The sequence below is a fragment of the Gymnodraco acuticeps genome, unplaced genomic scaffold (genome assembly GCF_902827175.1).
Source record: "Gymnodraco acuticeps unplaced genomic scaffold, fGymAcu1.1, whole genome shotgun sequence".
NCBI lineage: Eukaryota > Metazoa > Chordata > Actinopteri > Perciformes > Bathydraconidae > Gymnodraco > Gymnodraco acuticeps.
In genome coordinates, this window is record NW_022990966.1 from 365,906 (window position 1) to 382,500 (window position 16,595).

The 16,595-nt window shown below is 40.6% G+C and overlaps 1 protein-coding gene across 2 annotated transcripts in view; it reads left to right on the forward strand.

The window, feature by feature from the left end:
• Positions 1 to 16,595, forward strand: part of LOC117558923 (glutamate receptor ionotropic, NMDA 3B-like) — an 86,733-nt gene that overhangs the window by 49,814 nt on the left and 20,324 nt on the right. For both annotated transcript variants that reach the window (XM_034235477.1, XM_034235478.1), the window contains exons 3-8: positions 1,943 to 2,439; positions 3,800 to 4,071; positions 5,161 to 5,397; positions 8,812 to 8,958; positions 9,257 to 9,402; positions 15,134 to 15,249. In XM_034235477.1, coding sequence (XP_034091368.1) covers positions 1,943 to 2,439; positions 3,800 to 4,071; positions 5,161 to 5,397; positions 8,812 to 8,958; positions 9,257 to 9,402; positions 15,134 to 15,249 — 1,415 coding nt within the window. The remainder of the gene's footprint in view (positions 1 to 1,942; positions 2,440 to 3,799; positions 4,072 to 5,160; positions 5,398 to 8,811; positions 8,959 to 9,256; positions 9,403 to 15,133; positions 15,250 to 16,595) is intronic.

The window sequence follows — 16,595 nt, forward strand, 5'->3', positions numbered from 1 at the left end:
TTAGATGCAGCCTCTGGCCCGATGCACCACAACAAAACCCCGTGACTAACAGGCGGCGCTTCATGAAAGTGTGCCGTACTTTCCACACCCCTGCTCTGATGTCTGTATTATCTAGCACTCCTATCTCAAACTCTTATCTCCGGGCATGAATCCAAAAATGTGACAAATTGCAAGAGAAGGGGGCTTGGCACTTCTCTGCTCACATAAGAGATGTAAAGTGAAGGCTATGGTTAATTTTTTTGTCGCCAGCCGCAGCCATTACGGTCTAGTATATGAGTCTGGAGTGGGTTGGCTTGATGAATCTGCTGTCTATGGGATATGATGATTCAGCCACGCTATTACCATGAGTGATTTCAGCTCAAGGCAAGGCTAGCACTTCCGCTTTATGGTCACAGAGACAGACGGAGCTGCTGATGAGGAAACATAAGTTAGCGTGCAAACGGGATGACTTTCAAATCAGAGGCATTTTTTAATCAGCTCTTTAGAATTATGGTGCATTGAATGGGTTTGGAAATTGATACTGGGCTGTTGAAGTAAATCACAATGTAAAGAAAAAGGGTAATGATCAAAAGCATGAGTAGAATACTCAAAATTGCACATACTTTTACATGTTTTACATTTGGTGCAGGCATGCTTTAGTCCAGCCTATGCTTGGAGGTGAAGTTAATGATCCTTATGATCGATGAAGTCTTTTTATTTTCCCTCACATATCCCATATTTGATGGGAAAAGTTCCCTTGCTCAATACGTCTCATCAATTCAACATATAACTTGGGCATGAAAGAGGGAGAAAAAGAAAAGTGTGAATAAAACAAAAATCTATGTTCCTGCTTGGAGAAAGGGCTACGGCTTTTCTATTAACAAGAAGGAAAACTTGCCATTTCTTTCCGTGACCCAGACATAATCAACAGTCTGTGCACGGATCAACTCCCGTACAACTCCTTTAACATTTAAACATCTGATACACAATGACCTCCTGACAATCCCCTACTAATCAAGACATGATCAAACAGTGCTTGAAGGGATTCACGTCGAGACGACATCGCCTGGAGATGTCCGTATGATCAAATGCTAAGACGCGAGCTAACAATCCCAGCACGGTTCAAGAGGCCAGAGCAGTTTTATGTGCAAACGGGAATTGCTCTTACTAATTTATTCCGCTGTGAGGTCCAATGTGGGGCCACCGGGCGAGTGAGACGAATGGCAATGACTGCCTGTATGGACTGGCAGATAGGAGCGGATCCTCACTGCACTACATTAACTTTTAATTATGACTTTCTGTGAGATGCAATTACCCATCTGAGACCAGGCGAAAGCTCCATAACCAGATCATGATCCATCTGTAACATCATTTGTAACATTTCCCCAGCCTCTCCCCCAGATTTGAGTGTTTATTTTTCCGCCCTGATAGTTAAGTGTCGTCAGTGATAGAGGAAGATCCTTTACTTGAGTAAAAGTAGAAATACTATGGTTTTTAAATACACGTAAACTTAGTTATTCCTATAGTAGTACAGAATTATTATTGCCGAAATGTACTTGAAGTATCAAAAGTAAAAGTACTCAATGCAGAATGGCTGTATTCACAGTATTATACATGTAGTATAGTGTTGTAATGTCAACAGGGATCCAGTTTTAGATACTTTTTTAAAATATTGGGTACATTAGTACATTACATTACAGATTCAAATCACATCAGCATGGGTTTTGTATGTAAAAAGTAGCTAACGCCTATGAAGGTTAAATTAATGTGGTGGAGTTAAAAGTAAAATATGTGCCTCCGAAATTCAGTGGAGTAGAAGTATGTAGCATTAAATGGAAATACGTAGGTAAGTAACATTCCACCACTGAGCATTGTGTGCGACTGCAGCCTGTATTTCCTAATAAAACAACATGGATCTTTGTTGTCTCTTGCTTAGTGTCGGTTTTTCTCTCTGTCCCTTGAGGTTTCTCTCCAACACTTCCTTCACCGGGGCCACGGGTCTCATCCAGGTGGATCCTGGCCTCTCCAGGGTCCTCTCCTCGCAGCTGTTCCACGTGTGGAGCCTGAAGAGGGGCGTGCTCGGTCAGCCGGCCTGGGTGACAGTAGGCCATTGGACCCGGGGCAGACTGGAGCTGGAAGGGGGGATTCTGGGACTGGTGGGAGGGTTCGGGAGCAGCCAGGGCCAAGGCCTCGGAGCCGGGGTGAGGGGAGGGGACGGCCAGGGGGACAGTAGCGCTGGGGGTCGCTGGAGGCCGGGAGAATCGGTCGCGGGTCACCGTCTGAGGGTGGTGACGCTGGTGGAACACCCGTTTGTCTTCACGCGGGAGGTGGACGAGGACGGGTTGTGTCCAGCGGGTCAGCTCTGCCTGGACCCCAGAACCAACCGGTCCGACCTTATCCAGAACCTCTTCACCCAGCTGCACAACCCCAACGCCACCATCACAGACTGGGAGGGAGCAGGTGAGTTTTGCTGTGCCATGTATTTATCCTTAAAATACCTTAGTGTTGAAGTAATGCTGAAACCTCCTGTAATACCTGTCCAAAACATATTTCAGCTTGAGGTATGAGGCACCAGTTATAATTTATGAAAACCTGAATCTTCTCTAATGTAAACTGTTAGATCTCTCTGCTTAGATCTCATTGATACATCGCTGTGAAATTCTGTACTGTTCCTACTCAAGATTGAAGTGGATTTTTTAAAGAAAAATCAATAAGGGATCATGGCTGGTCAGTCCGGCTCAAAAATATACGAGGTGCAATGTCAAGGCTCAGCTCTGCCGCTACAGCTTAATTTCTAGGATTAAAGGCATTTTATAAATAAGTGATGAACACCATCGTGTCAAAGAAATACAAGGTTCTATATCTCTGAGTATTGGCAGTGCAAACAGGCAGTCTACCGTATAAGTAAACCGTAAAGTATAAGGCATTTTTTTTTAATCGGCAAATGGAAGTTGGCTAATAAAGGTTCTATTGAGGATGACATAGGAATTCACAAAATGACAGACCTCTATGCCAAGTTTCAAGAGTAATTGGCAAACTGCTGAATTTTGATTGTCTGAGTTTGCAAAAAAGATCTGCCAGAAAAATGTAAATGGCATAAAGTTTAATTATATATATATTTATATTTTACAGCCTCTCTATCTTGCCAACTCTTTTTTTTATATATACGTAGTTCAAAGGTTGTTGTACATTCTGTACATCTTCTCCTAGCCCAGTTTAAGAGTGATTTAGTGTGTGTGTTAAAAACTAATTTTACATGAGCGATAATCAACAATCAGCAGTAATTCTCAAATACTGTTCTTAAGTACAATGTTAAGGTACTTGTACTTTAACTGAGTATTTTTATTTCATGCAGTTTATAATGTACTCTTCTATATTTGAGAAGACAATATTGTGCTTTTGAATTCACTACATTCATTTGACCACTTGGTTACTTTCAGATTATTGCCTAATACGAAATATATATCATGTAATAAATAAACATTGATACATAATTATAGGTTAACATATTCAGCAGCAGTGTATACATTAATTACAATTAGCTCCACATTTACCAGCTGTGATGAGACTGATAATGCATCCATTATTATAATCCAGTAATTTCATTTCTATTATTCTGAAATGGGCCATTAGGTTTCACAGGTACTTTTGGTACTTCAGTATATTTTGATGCCAGTACTTCTTTGCTTTAACTGAATTGTGATGTATACTTGTAACTGAGTATTTTTTACAGATTAGTATTCCTACTCTACTTAAAATATGAGTACTTCTTCCACCTCTAAACAGACATATCAGATTATTATCGTGTCTTTTCTGTCAGACCTACCGGAGGACCTGAGGAAGTGCTGCTACGGTTACTGCATTGACCTGTTGGAGAAACTGGCAGAGGACATGGGTTTCACCTTTGACCTTTATATTGTGGGAGACGGGAAGTACGGAGCAGTGGGCGGGGCGGGGCGCTGGACGGGGCTCGTCGGGGACCTGCTGGGGGGAACAGCAGACATGGCGGTCAGCTCCTTCTCCATTAACTCAGCCAGGAGCCGAGTCATCGACTTCACCTCGCCCTTCTACTCCACCAGCCTGGGCATTCTGGTACATTCACTTGAAGTCATAATTAGTTTGTTGCTTTTACATTTTTAAAGGCTCTATTGTGTTTTTGGGGGATTTCCTTTTCAGGTAGTGTGTTATATAGAACTTTGTGCATGTAAATGGTCTGCAAAGGCTAAAATTCCCAAAGTGTATCTCCCACACAATCCCCCCTCCTGCCAAACACCTCGATTGGACCCCTTTGTTTACTCCCATAACATAGTGACATCACCATATCACTATCGCGCTTCTATTGGCTAGCGCTCTAACACATTGTACGTTATAGACTAAGGGGCAAGTAGTTGACCAATCAGGGCAGACTGGGCTCTGGTTTCAGACAGAGGGTGAAAAGAGGTGCTGCAGCACAGGCAGTATGAGAAAAATAAAGAGCTTTTTGAACATTAAAGCATGGAGACACGTCACAGTCGAGGCACAACAAAAAATACACCTGAAAATCTGCATAATAGGGTCCTTGTAATGATTGTAGAAGACATGGGCTTTATCCTTAAAACATACTGCACTGTAAGTCAGTGGCAGCGCGGCAGTCTTCCCATTACTTTGATTTGTCAATATATCGCTCTCTCTGGCTGACAATTTCTGTATGATTGGACGATGTGGTCTCTAAGTGCTTAATTTCCCCCTAATGCCCGGCTCACACAGTCTTCTGGGGAGGAACACGGGATCATTAGTTTTGAATAATTAGGTTGTTACAGTTTCAGTGGACAATTATGAAAGTTCAAAATGAAAGGCACTTTTAAGAGTGTCTAATGAGTCTGAGAGGGATTTTGAGAAGCCGTCTTTGCAGAATCCTCCAACATGCTGCAGTTATTCTTTGATTTGTTAACCTCTCCCTCTGTGGCTGACAAACGGCAATGCATAATATAACCTGAGAATACGAAATGATGAATAGCCCAAAGTTAAAACAATGTATGCACTTGTTTTTGAAACTTAAGTATGCCTACGAGTGTTCAAGAAGAGTTTACTGACAAGATATTGCCACTGAAGGTTCAATTATTATCACAATGTAGCACAAAATGCAAAACATGTCACTTTTGAAGTTAAAAAGCCGGTCCTTTTTTCTTTCTGACCCTCCAGGTTCGCAGCCGGGACTCTGCAGCCCCCATCGGAGCCTTCATGTGGCCCCTCCACTGGTCCATGTGGGTGGGTATTTTTGTCACGCTGCACCTCACCGCGCTCTTCCTCACCTTGTACGAGTGGAACAGCCCCTTCGGCATGACGCCACATGGCAGGAACAGGCTGCGAGTCTTCTCTTACTCCTCCGCCCTCAATCTCTGCTACGCCATTCTGTTCGGACGTACCGTCGCCACCAAGGTACAGTAGCTTTCCTTTGTGTGATAAATAGGCATTATGGGAATAGAAACTGCAGGGAAAGGAGTGGAGGGGGGCATTATTATTAAGAGTACACAAACAGTGAGTGGAAAGAGGAAGTGATAGGGGAAGACGATAGAAATGGCCAGGGAGGGGAAAAGATTGATAGGGGAGGGGTTAAGAAGGTAGGCAGTGATGAAGTAGAGAGGTGCAGGGAGGATAATGCACATACAGAGAGGGAGAGGGGAAAGGGTAAGTGGACCGACAAAGATTGAAGGAGTTATGGCAGGGATGATGGGGATGGATGAAGGTGAGAAATGCGTGAGCGAGTAGAGGTTAACTCCCCAAAGTAGTCAGAAAGTTGAAAACAAGAAGGCAGGGGGAAGAGGGCCAACGAGAAGAGGAAAGGTGAGAGTGCAAATTGGGAAATGGGCTTCAAAAAGAAAACATTAAGGATGTGGACAGAGAATTGTAAGACAGGGTTGAAAGGGTAAGTGGGCAAGCAGGGAGAAGCTTCAGAATGAGGGTGACATGGAGGTGGGCGGACAGAGGATGATGTAAGGGAGAGGGCATTGGGTTGTTATGATAGAGAGCCAGGCTGAATTCGAGAGAAATGAGAGAGAAAAAGTGACCGACGAAGACAAATGGAACTCGAGTTAGGCAAATCTGTCAATTTAAAAAATGTAGCAAGATGAAAAACGATGTATTGCCTTTTAAAGATTAAAAAAACTGTACTTTCTTGCCATTTGTTTAGCATGAATACGTTAGGAGATTAAATGTACCCTTGCGGTAACAGCAATCTTCAGAAACCTGTCATGTTTGACTGATGGTGTCACACCGCCGACCACCACGCCGATGGAAAACTGTCCTCTGCATTCTTTGTTTTATAAACAGCCATATACAGTGCCAACATATCCACCATTATGATAAATACTTGCTGTCTAAATGTTCATGCAGCACATTCTGATAAATATCTCAAACATCTTTTGCTTAAATTATTCCCGTCTATCCCGGCTCCGCTAAGTAAGGATGCACACCATTATAAAATGTATTTAATCACACGTTGTCCCTAAAGACGCAGTGCATATGACTTGAAACAGAAGCCAAGTTATTAGGGAGACCTTCCCATAATTGAAAGGTCACAGGTTTGATCCTGGCAAACTGGCAATGTGTCAATTAACAGGTTATGCCTATTAGTAGGAGTGTGACCTGTTTGAATGCCCTTGAGCAGCACACTGAACCTCTTTGTGCTGGGACAGAGCCAAAGAGTCATGTTTATTTAAGAGGGGAGGGCAAGTAAATCATTTGCTATACTGCTCACAATAACGTATTTCCGAGGAGACACCTGTAGTGTTCAAAGTCAAAGCAAACGGAAAACTATTTTGGTCTAACAAAAGGCACACAATCAATAGCGATGAATGGAGTGTTTCTCTTAACATGTAGCAGTCGTACGCATGTTGTCCAACCACTAGCTTACTCCTATTGTACCGTCACAGACAAAGGGAAGACAGATATTAAATATATGCAAATTTTGACAGAACAGTAGCGAGAAACAAAAGAGTCTGGAGCGTGACTGACTGCATGCACAGAGTATTACCTGGGTGTTTATGGCAGGGCTAATCATGATGAGTGGCAGCAGGTTGCCCAACTCTGACACACCTGTCTACTCTCCTACAATTAGACACATAGGGGGGAGGGGCTGTTGGCTAGGTGGAAATAGAGGTCGTGACACAAGGCCATGGAGCATATCATTATTTGTAATTGATTTATTTGAACGGCTTAAGACTCACAGTATTTGCTCATTGTTTGGAAGCTGGTCCTGGATACTAGCAGAGGCGGATGAAGCAGCTTCGTCTTGTTAAACATTACAGAAACCTTGAACTGTGTTAGCAGAAATTGCTCTATTTGCCAAACACTTGAGGTAGTGTTGGTCCTTGAAATTTGGTCTCTTTAAACGTTAAGATAAAACACTTAAACTGTGTGGAAATATGAAATACATATGTAAGCTAAGCTGCAAAACCTGATTTAGCAAGACTGGATTAACAGTCTGATCTTAGCTTTTTCTTTTTTAAACAGCTTTAGTCTCAATATTTTAAGGAGCAGTGTGTAGGACTTGCCTCACCCGTCCCTTTCCAAGCTTGTCAGAAAAATATGTTGGCATTTGGGTAACATAAAAGCCTATTTTAGAGCCAATGTTTGGTGTGTCCATTCTGGGCTACACTGCTCTGTAACATAGCTCTGTGAAAACCTGCTGCCTACACTATGTAGATATGAAGGGCAAATTCTATGCTAAAAGAACACAATGACTATTATTTTCAAGGAATAATACACACGTGAACACACAGTTATGAAAGTTACATTCCCATTTTCCAATGAAGCCCCCAAATACTCCTACATACTGGTCCTTTAAGGATGATATCATAACCCTAACCCTAACCCGTACAGAATATAGTCAGCAAGTAAGACCCCTTTCAAACTAATCTGGGGTTGTTGATTCAGCATGCATAATTAAAAATGACAAGCCCTAAATTAGAAGCCTGTTTTTGTCTAGCCTGATCAAGTACTGTAGCGCAAAAAAGGAATCTTCAATTTCCCTAGGTACACAATAATGTGGTACAACAATGTCACTGAAGACGTTTAGCATATCGTGAATGCCATCCTCCCTTTCTCGACTAATTATACAGAAAGTTGAAAACATACCCAACACCCTCGTAATAATGGGTTACAACCTTGTTTGTATAATTAATGTCTCATTAATTCTGTACCTTTGAAACACTAGAAATTCATCTCTTTTCCTCACTTAAGTGGATTTTAATTGGTGGAATAAATAAATGATCACACTGTTCAGGTAGATCCTTTCCCCCAGGCAGGCAATTTCATGGAAAGATATTTCTGATGTGCCTCCAAAACAGTCACACTTGCATTAGCTCCTGTTTTGATTGACTTGATGACTCTTATTTGGGTTCAGTTTTGAGGGGAACGAGAATGAGAGGGGGGCATCTTTTCCCACACAGTTGTATTTGTAATCAATTGAACCTCTCTTATCTCAGTTCTTATGTTGTTTCCTGGCATTTTGACATTTTCTGTGTTACACTTTGGTATTTTTAGATTAATGTGTCATCAAGATCTGCTATTTTTCTCTTCTCTGATCTGTGAAATGATTATAATAATTTGTTAAAAACTGAATCACCTAGTTTCGGCTCATCTTTAGCATCACTTCAGTCACATGCTTTTATCCCATGGCAATACTGATGATGAGGTAAAATCTTGTATAATGTTTTTATAATTGTAATGCTATGACGTTTTGTTTTTGTCTTTGCTTTTGTTTGCTTTGTACAGTGTGATATTGGGTTATAATACATTTTGATTTGAACACAAACATTAGATTCTCTCTTGGTATGCTTCTCCACTCTACAGACTCCTAAATGCTGGACGGGGCGCTTCCTGATGAACCTCTGGGCCATCTTCTGTTTGCTGGTGCTGTCCAGCTACACCGCTAACCTAGCCGCGGTCATGGTCGGGGAGAAGACCTTCGAGCAGGTGTCAGGAATTCATGACGACAAGGTCAGACTGCAAACAAGGACACACAACTTGCAAATGCATTGCATGTCAGCACCCCCCCCCCCACACACACACACACACAGATAGACCCCCAGCTACACAAACACACAAGCTAATCTCACACAAGGACGGTCTAATGAGTATGAGTGGAATTATTTGTGGAGGATTATCACTTTCCGTATCCCTAAACCCTGTAGGGAGTTCAGGGTTGTTATATGAGCTCCATATCCTTTCTCCTTTTCTGTTTTTATCACAATCTTCACCTTTTGTCCGTCCATGTCTTCCTGTTTCATTTCCTCAGCTGCACCATCCGTCCATGGGCTTCCGTTTCGGGACGGTGAGGGAGAGCAGCGCTGAGGATTACATGAAGAAGAGCTTTCCGGAGATGCACGACTACATGAGACGCTTCAACCAGCCCACCACCCCCGAAGGTGTACACATGCTGAAGTAAGACACAAACGTAGACATGAACACAATGCACAAAAATAAGTCAAATGTAAACCCAAAACAAATCCAGTCACGATTACATCTGTTTTCTGTGGTTGACTCTGCACTTACTTTCATGCGCACCCTGCATAACAATTGTGTTCCTGACAACAAGAACAAACAGGGCAGATTTACAGACAAGACTTCATTTAAATACAGAACAGAAAATCCTCCATTATATTAAAAAGGTATTTTCCTTTACTAGTGAATATAATGCTAACATGATGTCAACTGGAGGTCATCCATAGACAGTGAATAAGGAACACCTTGGATTCGTGCATGTGATCTGCGTCAATATTTTGACATCCTTCAATCAGATTTTGATCGGATATTTCAATCAAAACTTCTACAAGCACATGCTGATCAAATGTGACGTCAGTGTACTAAATCAAAAATGATACCCGACAACATCATCAGTTCAAATGTCTGGGTTCTCCTATTTCCAGGTCAGGAAGCCTGTCTATGGACATACTGACATTTCTATCTAACATCAATGCAATGTCTCTCAGCAGCTCAGTGTAATTTGTGTTGCAGAGTTGTTTTTCCTCTTTGATATTTTCCCACCTGCAGTGATGTTGTGTCAAACCCATCGGTTGATGATTTCTTATTATAGAGAACACGCTGTTTGCTTTTGCATCTGACAGAGATAGCATCACAAGTCATCACTTTGTGAGCTGCATGTGTTAACACCCTGCATTAGTAAGCTTTTTCTCATCCATAGACACTTCCAAATGTTGTCAGTGAGATGAAAGCCAATGAATAAAATAAATTACTTTTGAAAATGTCCTCCCAATTGAAGGGTAAACATTTTTGTTTATTAAAAGTGTTGAATGTAGAGATGAGGGCCAGGGATAAAATGAATGGATGAAACCGTGTCGAATGGGGATTGTGAGAAGATGAAAGTATTAGACGAGGCTGTTTAATTATATAACACAATTATTCACTAAAGCAGTTTTTTAACATAATGCATTAAACATTGAATTCCAAGCAAAACACACATTTAAGGGATTGAAACATTTCAAAAGATAAAAACAGACAAATAAATAGAAGGTTGTTCAGTATTTCTAGTTAGGGTTTATCAAAGGCAGTGGAGAAAAGAAAAAGTATTAACCCTGCATGTTTCAAAGGTAATTCAAGTTGGGTCAAGACTTAAGTTTAACTGTAGTTTGTTCCCTCCCTAGTGCTCCAACACATTGTACGTGATAGGCTTAGGGGCGGGACATCTCTAAGCTCTAATTGTTCAATTCAATCTCACATCTCTAATTTTGTTTTGTTTTGTTTGTCTACCCTCCCTCCCAAATGTAAAGCGTCTTTGGGTTCAAGAAAAGCGCTATAGAAATATAATTTATTATTATTATTATTAAGCGGTTGCCCAATCACAACAGAGCCGGCCAGCTAACCAATCAGAGCAGACTGGGCTCTGGTTTCAGACAGAGGGTGAAAAGAGGTGCTGCAGCACAGCAGTATGAGAAAAATAAATAGCTTTTTGAACATTAAAGCATGAAGACCTGTCACAGATTACAAAATACAAATATGGACCTGAAAATGAGCACTCTGTCCTTTCTAACCAGTTCATTTGAGTTAGGTCACATGCACAGTATTCCTGTTGTGGATGTAATGAAAGTCTTATCTTGATTCTGATTATTTTTTTGCAAATGATGTTTACTTGGAATTTATTACAAGACAACAGCGCTCACAGATAAAGTCTTCTTATTTATTGTGGGCATAAAAATCATGTTTCAGCCTGGAAGTGTCCTTAATAAAAACTGAATGTCCCAGACTGGAACAATATTACAAGAGACAGACCATGCAGATAAATGTTTGAAAATACGGATGAATGTAATCAACCTTGTACATAATACAGAAAATGATCTAAATACATTGATATTAAGTCTGACATTTATTGAGGAATAACAGCAATGCAATTATTCCATGCTTAAAACTGTCTGAAATGGACTAATGAGTGCTCTGTGTCTAGGAAGTGCTCAAGGTTTCCAGTTCATGCATACATCTCTGAAAACATATATTATAATGGCGACTAATAGCACTTTGAGCCCTCTATTATTAGTATTAGTGCATTTTGAAAAGTTTCAAGCTTTAACAAATTGTATTACTTTTTGCTCCTCAAGTTCATATGTAATAAAGGTTTATTTTCGGTATTACATAATATAATTGATGTATCTGTTGGGTAAAGCTCTTGCCATGTGGGTCCAGTGTTGTGCATTCAGTTGTATATATTGTTATGGAAATAATTGTCATAGACGCCAAGATGTGACATACAGGACAAACCTTGATGTCTGTTTACCTTCTTTAAGGACACAGGCGGCTTAGCCAATAATGTTATTGTTCCCATTCTGTGACCGGTCAATACTGGGTCACAGATGGTCTGTGTTGTGGGTACACTGGGACACTTCCTTCTCTGTATTTGTGGACTCCAAGGTGAAATCTTCGAGGTCATAGGTGTCCGAGGCAAGTAGCTCAGTGTTCCCACACTGTTTAGGCTATCTCCTCAAATATGTTGTTTACTCTCTGCGAAACCAGTTAGATGGGCTGGCAAGAGAGAGGCTCTCCAGAATTGACGTGGCAACTCTACCGTGAAGTCAGAACCTCTGACTCTTGGACTTGTGATGTGAATCCTCCGGCCGTTAACTCCAAATAAACCATCATGTGTTTGACATCAAAGCTACTGCTCTTCCCGTGTCTCCTTCCTGAGTCGGTGACTCCCACTGCATAGCTACACAGAAGTTTCCTCTACATATATTACTCCTCAGCCTGTGACTGTTGTTTCAGACTAACGCAGTCACACCTCCTTCATTAGGAGAGGCTGTGTCCGTTCATTCACGGATGGGTCCTTTTATGCAATTATATTTCTCTCCTGATGGTTGTCTGAACCTAACCTCTGTATATAACTTGCTGGTCTGCAGGTCTATCATCGCTGAAGATGGCCTCTAGCTGAGACGTGTTTGTTGTTGCCCACCATAAATTAGAAGATTTGTATCTGTGTCTGCAGTTTTTTGGATCCTTGCCACTACTGTTCGCCATATATTTAGGAATTGGAGCTGTGTACACTGCTGCTTGTCAGAACTTTGAACATGCAACCTAATATTTCAGCTCCCTGTATACTCAAAACTTCTATCATTCATGTTTCTGATTGTAATGGAAGACATGTGTATTAGTAACCTCAGGATCTGATGACTAACCCACTTTGGTGTCTGGCTGCCTGAACTCTAATGCCTCTAATGCTTTTCTCTTCATGTGATCACCAGTAATGGAAGAAAAGAGCAGCAAAAAATGTATCTTGCACATATTCAGGCTACTCCAAAAGCTCAATTATATGGTACTCGTGTTCATGTTATTGATGCAGCATCTCATGGATTCATCTATACTCCAGTGGTTTTTGCAGAGAGGGATGAGCAGCACATATAGAACCTGGTAGTTAAAGAAATGAGCTCCAACAAGCCGTTTAGGACAGAGAGTGAATACACATACTATACAGAGACGCTGTATGAGAAACCAATGTGAGTTTGGAAAATTGCACAATTTAAATCTATTCTAGTAGACCTCAACAATGGAAATATGAATGGCCATGACATGGGACCTTTAATAACTAGCTTTAATCACTTCTATTACACACACATGGGTCATATGAACTGGTATAGAAAACATTAAACTAACAATGGAGGAGTATTTTAATTCTTAACTGCAACATCAAAACTATAAATACCATTGAAAAAACTTCAGTGCTTGCATATGTTATATTATTAACTTACTTTTAATTATGTATTTGCGTAAGGAACGTTTTAAATGTAATAAATAACATGTTACCACTGTAATTCAGACATGCTAACAGAAATGTGTATTATCCTGGCTTATCCTTTGTTCCGACACACACAGATATTCTGTACCACACACAGAAACGCACACTCACAGCTATAACCACATTCGCCTCTCAGACACAATGCAGCGCCACAGAGCACCCGCAGAGATGCTGAGATACTGCATGTGCTGACTATGTGATACAAGTAGGAAGATATAAAAGCGCTTGTTCAGAGAAAGAGGATGAGTACAGGGAAGATGAAGGCGGCGTTTGTTTGCGTGCGAGGCAAAGCAGGAGTGGAGAAAAGTCACAGCAGTGCAGAGGGCCCGAGTGATAGAATGAAATACTGTGTTGGCAGAACTACCGACCCCAATACTGAGCTCAAGCCTTAGAGGAGACATATCTCAAAAGCCTGGAGAGACAAAATGCCACATATACAGCTACACACACGTATAGTCTCAGAGGAAGAAATGCAATAATATCAGTGGTGAAAAGTAACTAAGAACATTTACTCAAGTACTGTGTTTAATAACAGTTTAATGGAATTGTTCTTTGCTTGAGTATTTCAATGTTGTGCTACTTTTCACTTCTACCAAATATCTTTAGTTACTTTGGATTAATGATATGAAATAAAAACAACACTTAAATAGGACTTTAGTTCCACCTGAAGTAAATCCACAAGCTACCCTGCAGTATACAAAGTACTTTAAACTAGCTGCACCTTTACCAGCTTTGATAACACTTTGATGATCGTTATAAAACACATCATATATATTATCCTGAAATTGATCAATCCGCAGAACGAGCACTTTTACTTTTGTTAATTAAAGTATATTTTGATGGTTATACTTTTGTATTAAGATTTTAATTGCAAGACTTTCACTTGTATCTGAGTTCTTCTTCCACCGCTGAATAATATACCTACACACTGCCCTACAGTCTAACCTGCACACTTTCATGCCTGTATTCTACCTGTTCATGCTCACACACACACACACACACACACACACACACACACACACACACACACACACACACACACACACACACACACACCACCACTTTTATCCCTAGGCCTTCCCACCCTCTTTTATCCCAGATGAAGTAGTTCCTTTCTCTTTTCCTTCAACCTCAAATTTGACAGGCCTAGATAGAGAAAAACAGACGTTTCTGCTTTGCCAGCACAGACTTTTGTAAAAGTCAACCTTTTTGTTTAGCAGTAAACGTCCTAGATAACAACAAGTCTCGGTAATTTGATCAGCCTTCTCTATTTTCTCCATTAAGCTGTCTATGTGTGGTTGTGCATTATTTTCCCAATTCATGCATTACAACGCCTGTTTATTCGTCTGCCGTCGAATTTGGTGTATGGGTGTGCTCAAATATCTTCATGTAATTTGTACATATTGGGCTGTCTGGGGAGTGTGTGTCAGGAAATGTGTATCTTTTTCTATTATAACAATTCGTTTGGGTGTAGGTATATCATTAAAATCCAGCGTGTTGTGCTCCATAGCCTGAAACGTATCTCCCGTCAGCGGCAGAGGCTGCACACTAGAATTAAGAGTCAATTAGGGTCAATAGGATCGATATAGCGGAGTAGGAGAGTCTTCAGCAGTGTGTATAATGCTTATCAGTCCGCAGCAGAGCCTGTTGGTTTAGGTAATGATGTATGTGTTTACTCAGTGTATTAGAATGCAGTTAATCTCATCCTGTGTTTAAATGACAAAAAGGGATGATAGGAACAAAAACAAGAATCCTTCATGGCTGTAGGGTGTGTGAGAAAGTTTGGGATCTGATTTAAAGGTCCCTAAAGGTTTTAGTTGAGTTGTCTTCAATTAATGCTTTTCTCTTAAATCTGTGTGTGTGTTTGTGGTGAAGGACAGATCCTCCTGCGCTGGATGCCTTCATCATGGACAAAGCCCTTTTGGATTTTGAGGTCTCTATCGACGCTGAGTGCAAACTACTAACAGTGGGGAAGCCTTTCGCCATTGAAGGTAAGCATGAATGCTTGTTTGTATTTCTTGTGAGGACATTGCATTGACTTGCAGGCATAGTAAAAAAAAAAATGTTTAAACCTTACAACTAAATCGTTGGTTTTTCATGTCTGTGTCTTTACTAACAGTTATTCTCTTCCTATTTGTGAAGCACTTTGTAACACATTCTATACAAATAAAGTTACACTTACCAAAACCACTAAATGTCTGACCGCAAAACTTTACAAGAAGCTTAACTTAATACAGTAAAAGTTGAATTCTTCACCCTCAAATCTAGTCTTAAAATCCCAAAATAAATTGACCTTGTGGGGACCTACTTTTTGTCTCGAGTTGGCCAGTGAGTCCCCACAATGTGACCATGTACTCACACAGAAATACACACAAACCAAAAGTGATTCACACACATCTGCATACACACTTACAGCGCCAATGCTGTACCTGTATGGCAACCTGCGCTCTTGTTCATGCAACACAGAGAAAGATGCTCTCGTATATTCGATATTCACCTCAAAGCATGCACATCTACACACACATACACTATAAAGAGATATATAGTATGCACATACTCACACACACATTCAGTAAGGAGATCAAATACCATTGTTGGCTACCTGACTGACAGAATAACACAGTGATTTACTGTATGAACTTTTAACGCTGCAGGGTTCAAGTATTCAACCATCTATTATTAACAACAGCGTCCAGTCAGAAGACTTTGGACTCAACCCATACAGGTCAAATGAACTGCAGTAGAATCATGAAGTGTAAAGATGGATCCACTGCCAGTCAAAAAGCATCTAATGATCCACAGAGGGAGTTAGAATAATGAAATATGAGATCGACATTGCTTGACAAAGGAGTGAGCTTACATATGTGTGTGAGAGAACGGCAGGTTGTATTCTGTGTGTGTTCTGGTACTATGGTAAAAAAGTCAATGCTCATTCTTCCATCAGAAAAATATGAGCCATGGCAAGCAGGGGCAAAATGAAAGCCATCAATTGAAGTCCAGAAGCTTGCAGAAAAACGTTTTACACTGCGGTTACATGTTTTCATGTTTAACATGAAGATATCCATGAAGATATCCTTCCTTCTGCTCATCCTCTTTTTTTCTACACCTATAACTTTTGGATGTTTACTATACCCAAACTACTTGAAAACAAGTTTATATTCATACATTAATAATAGCCTGTTGAAGAATGTGTTTAATATTACCATAATATATATGCAGCATGTAGTGGAACATGCTGACCTAAATGTTTTGACTTCAGTTACAATATCTTGCAAGCAGTGACATGAAATCCTATAAAACCTAATGGGAAAACGGCATCCTGCATCGCTGCAGCATT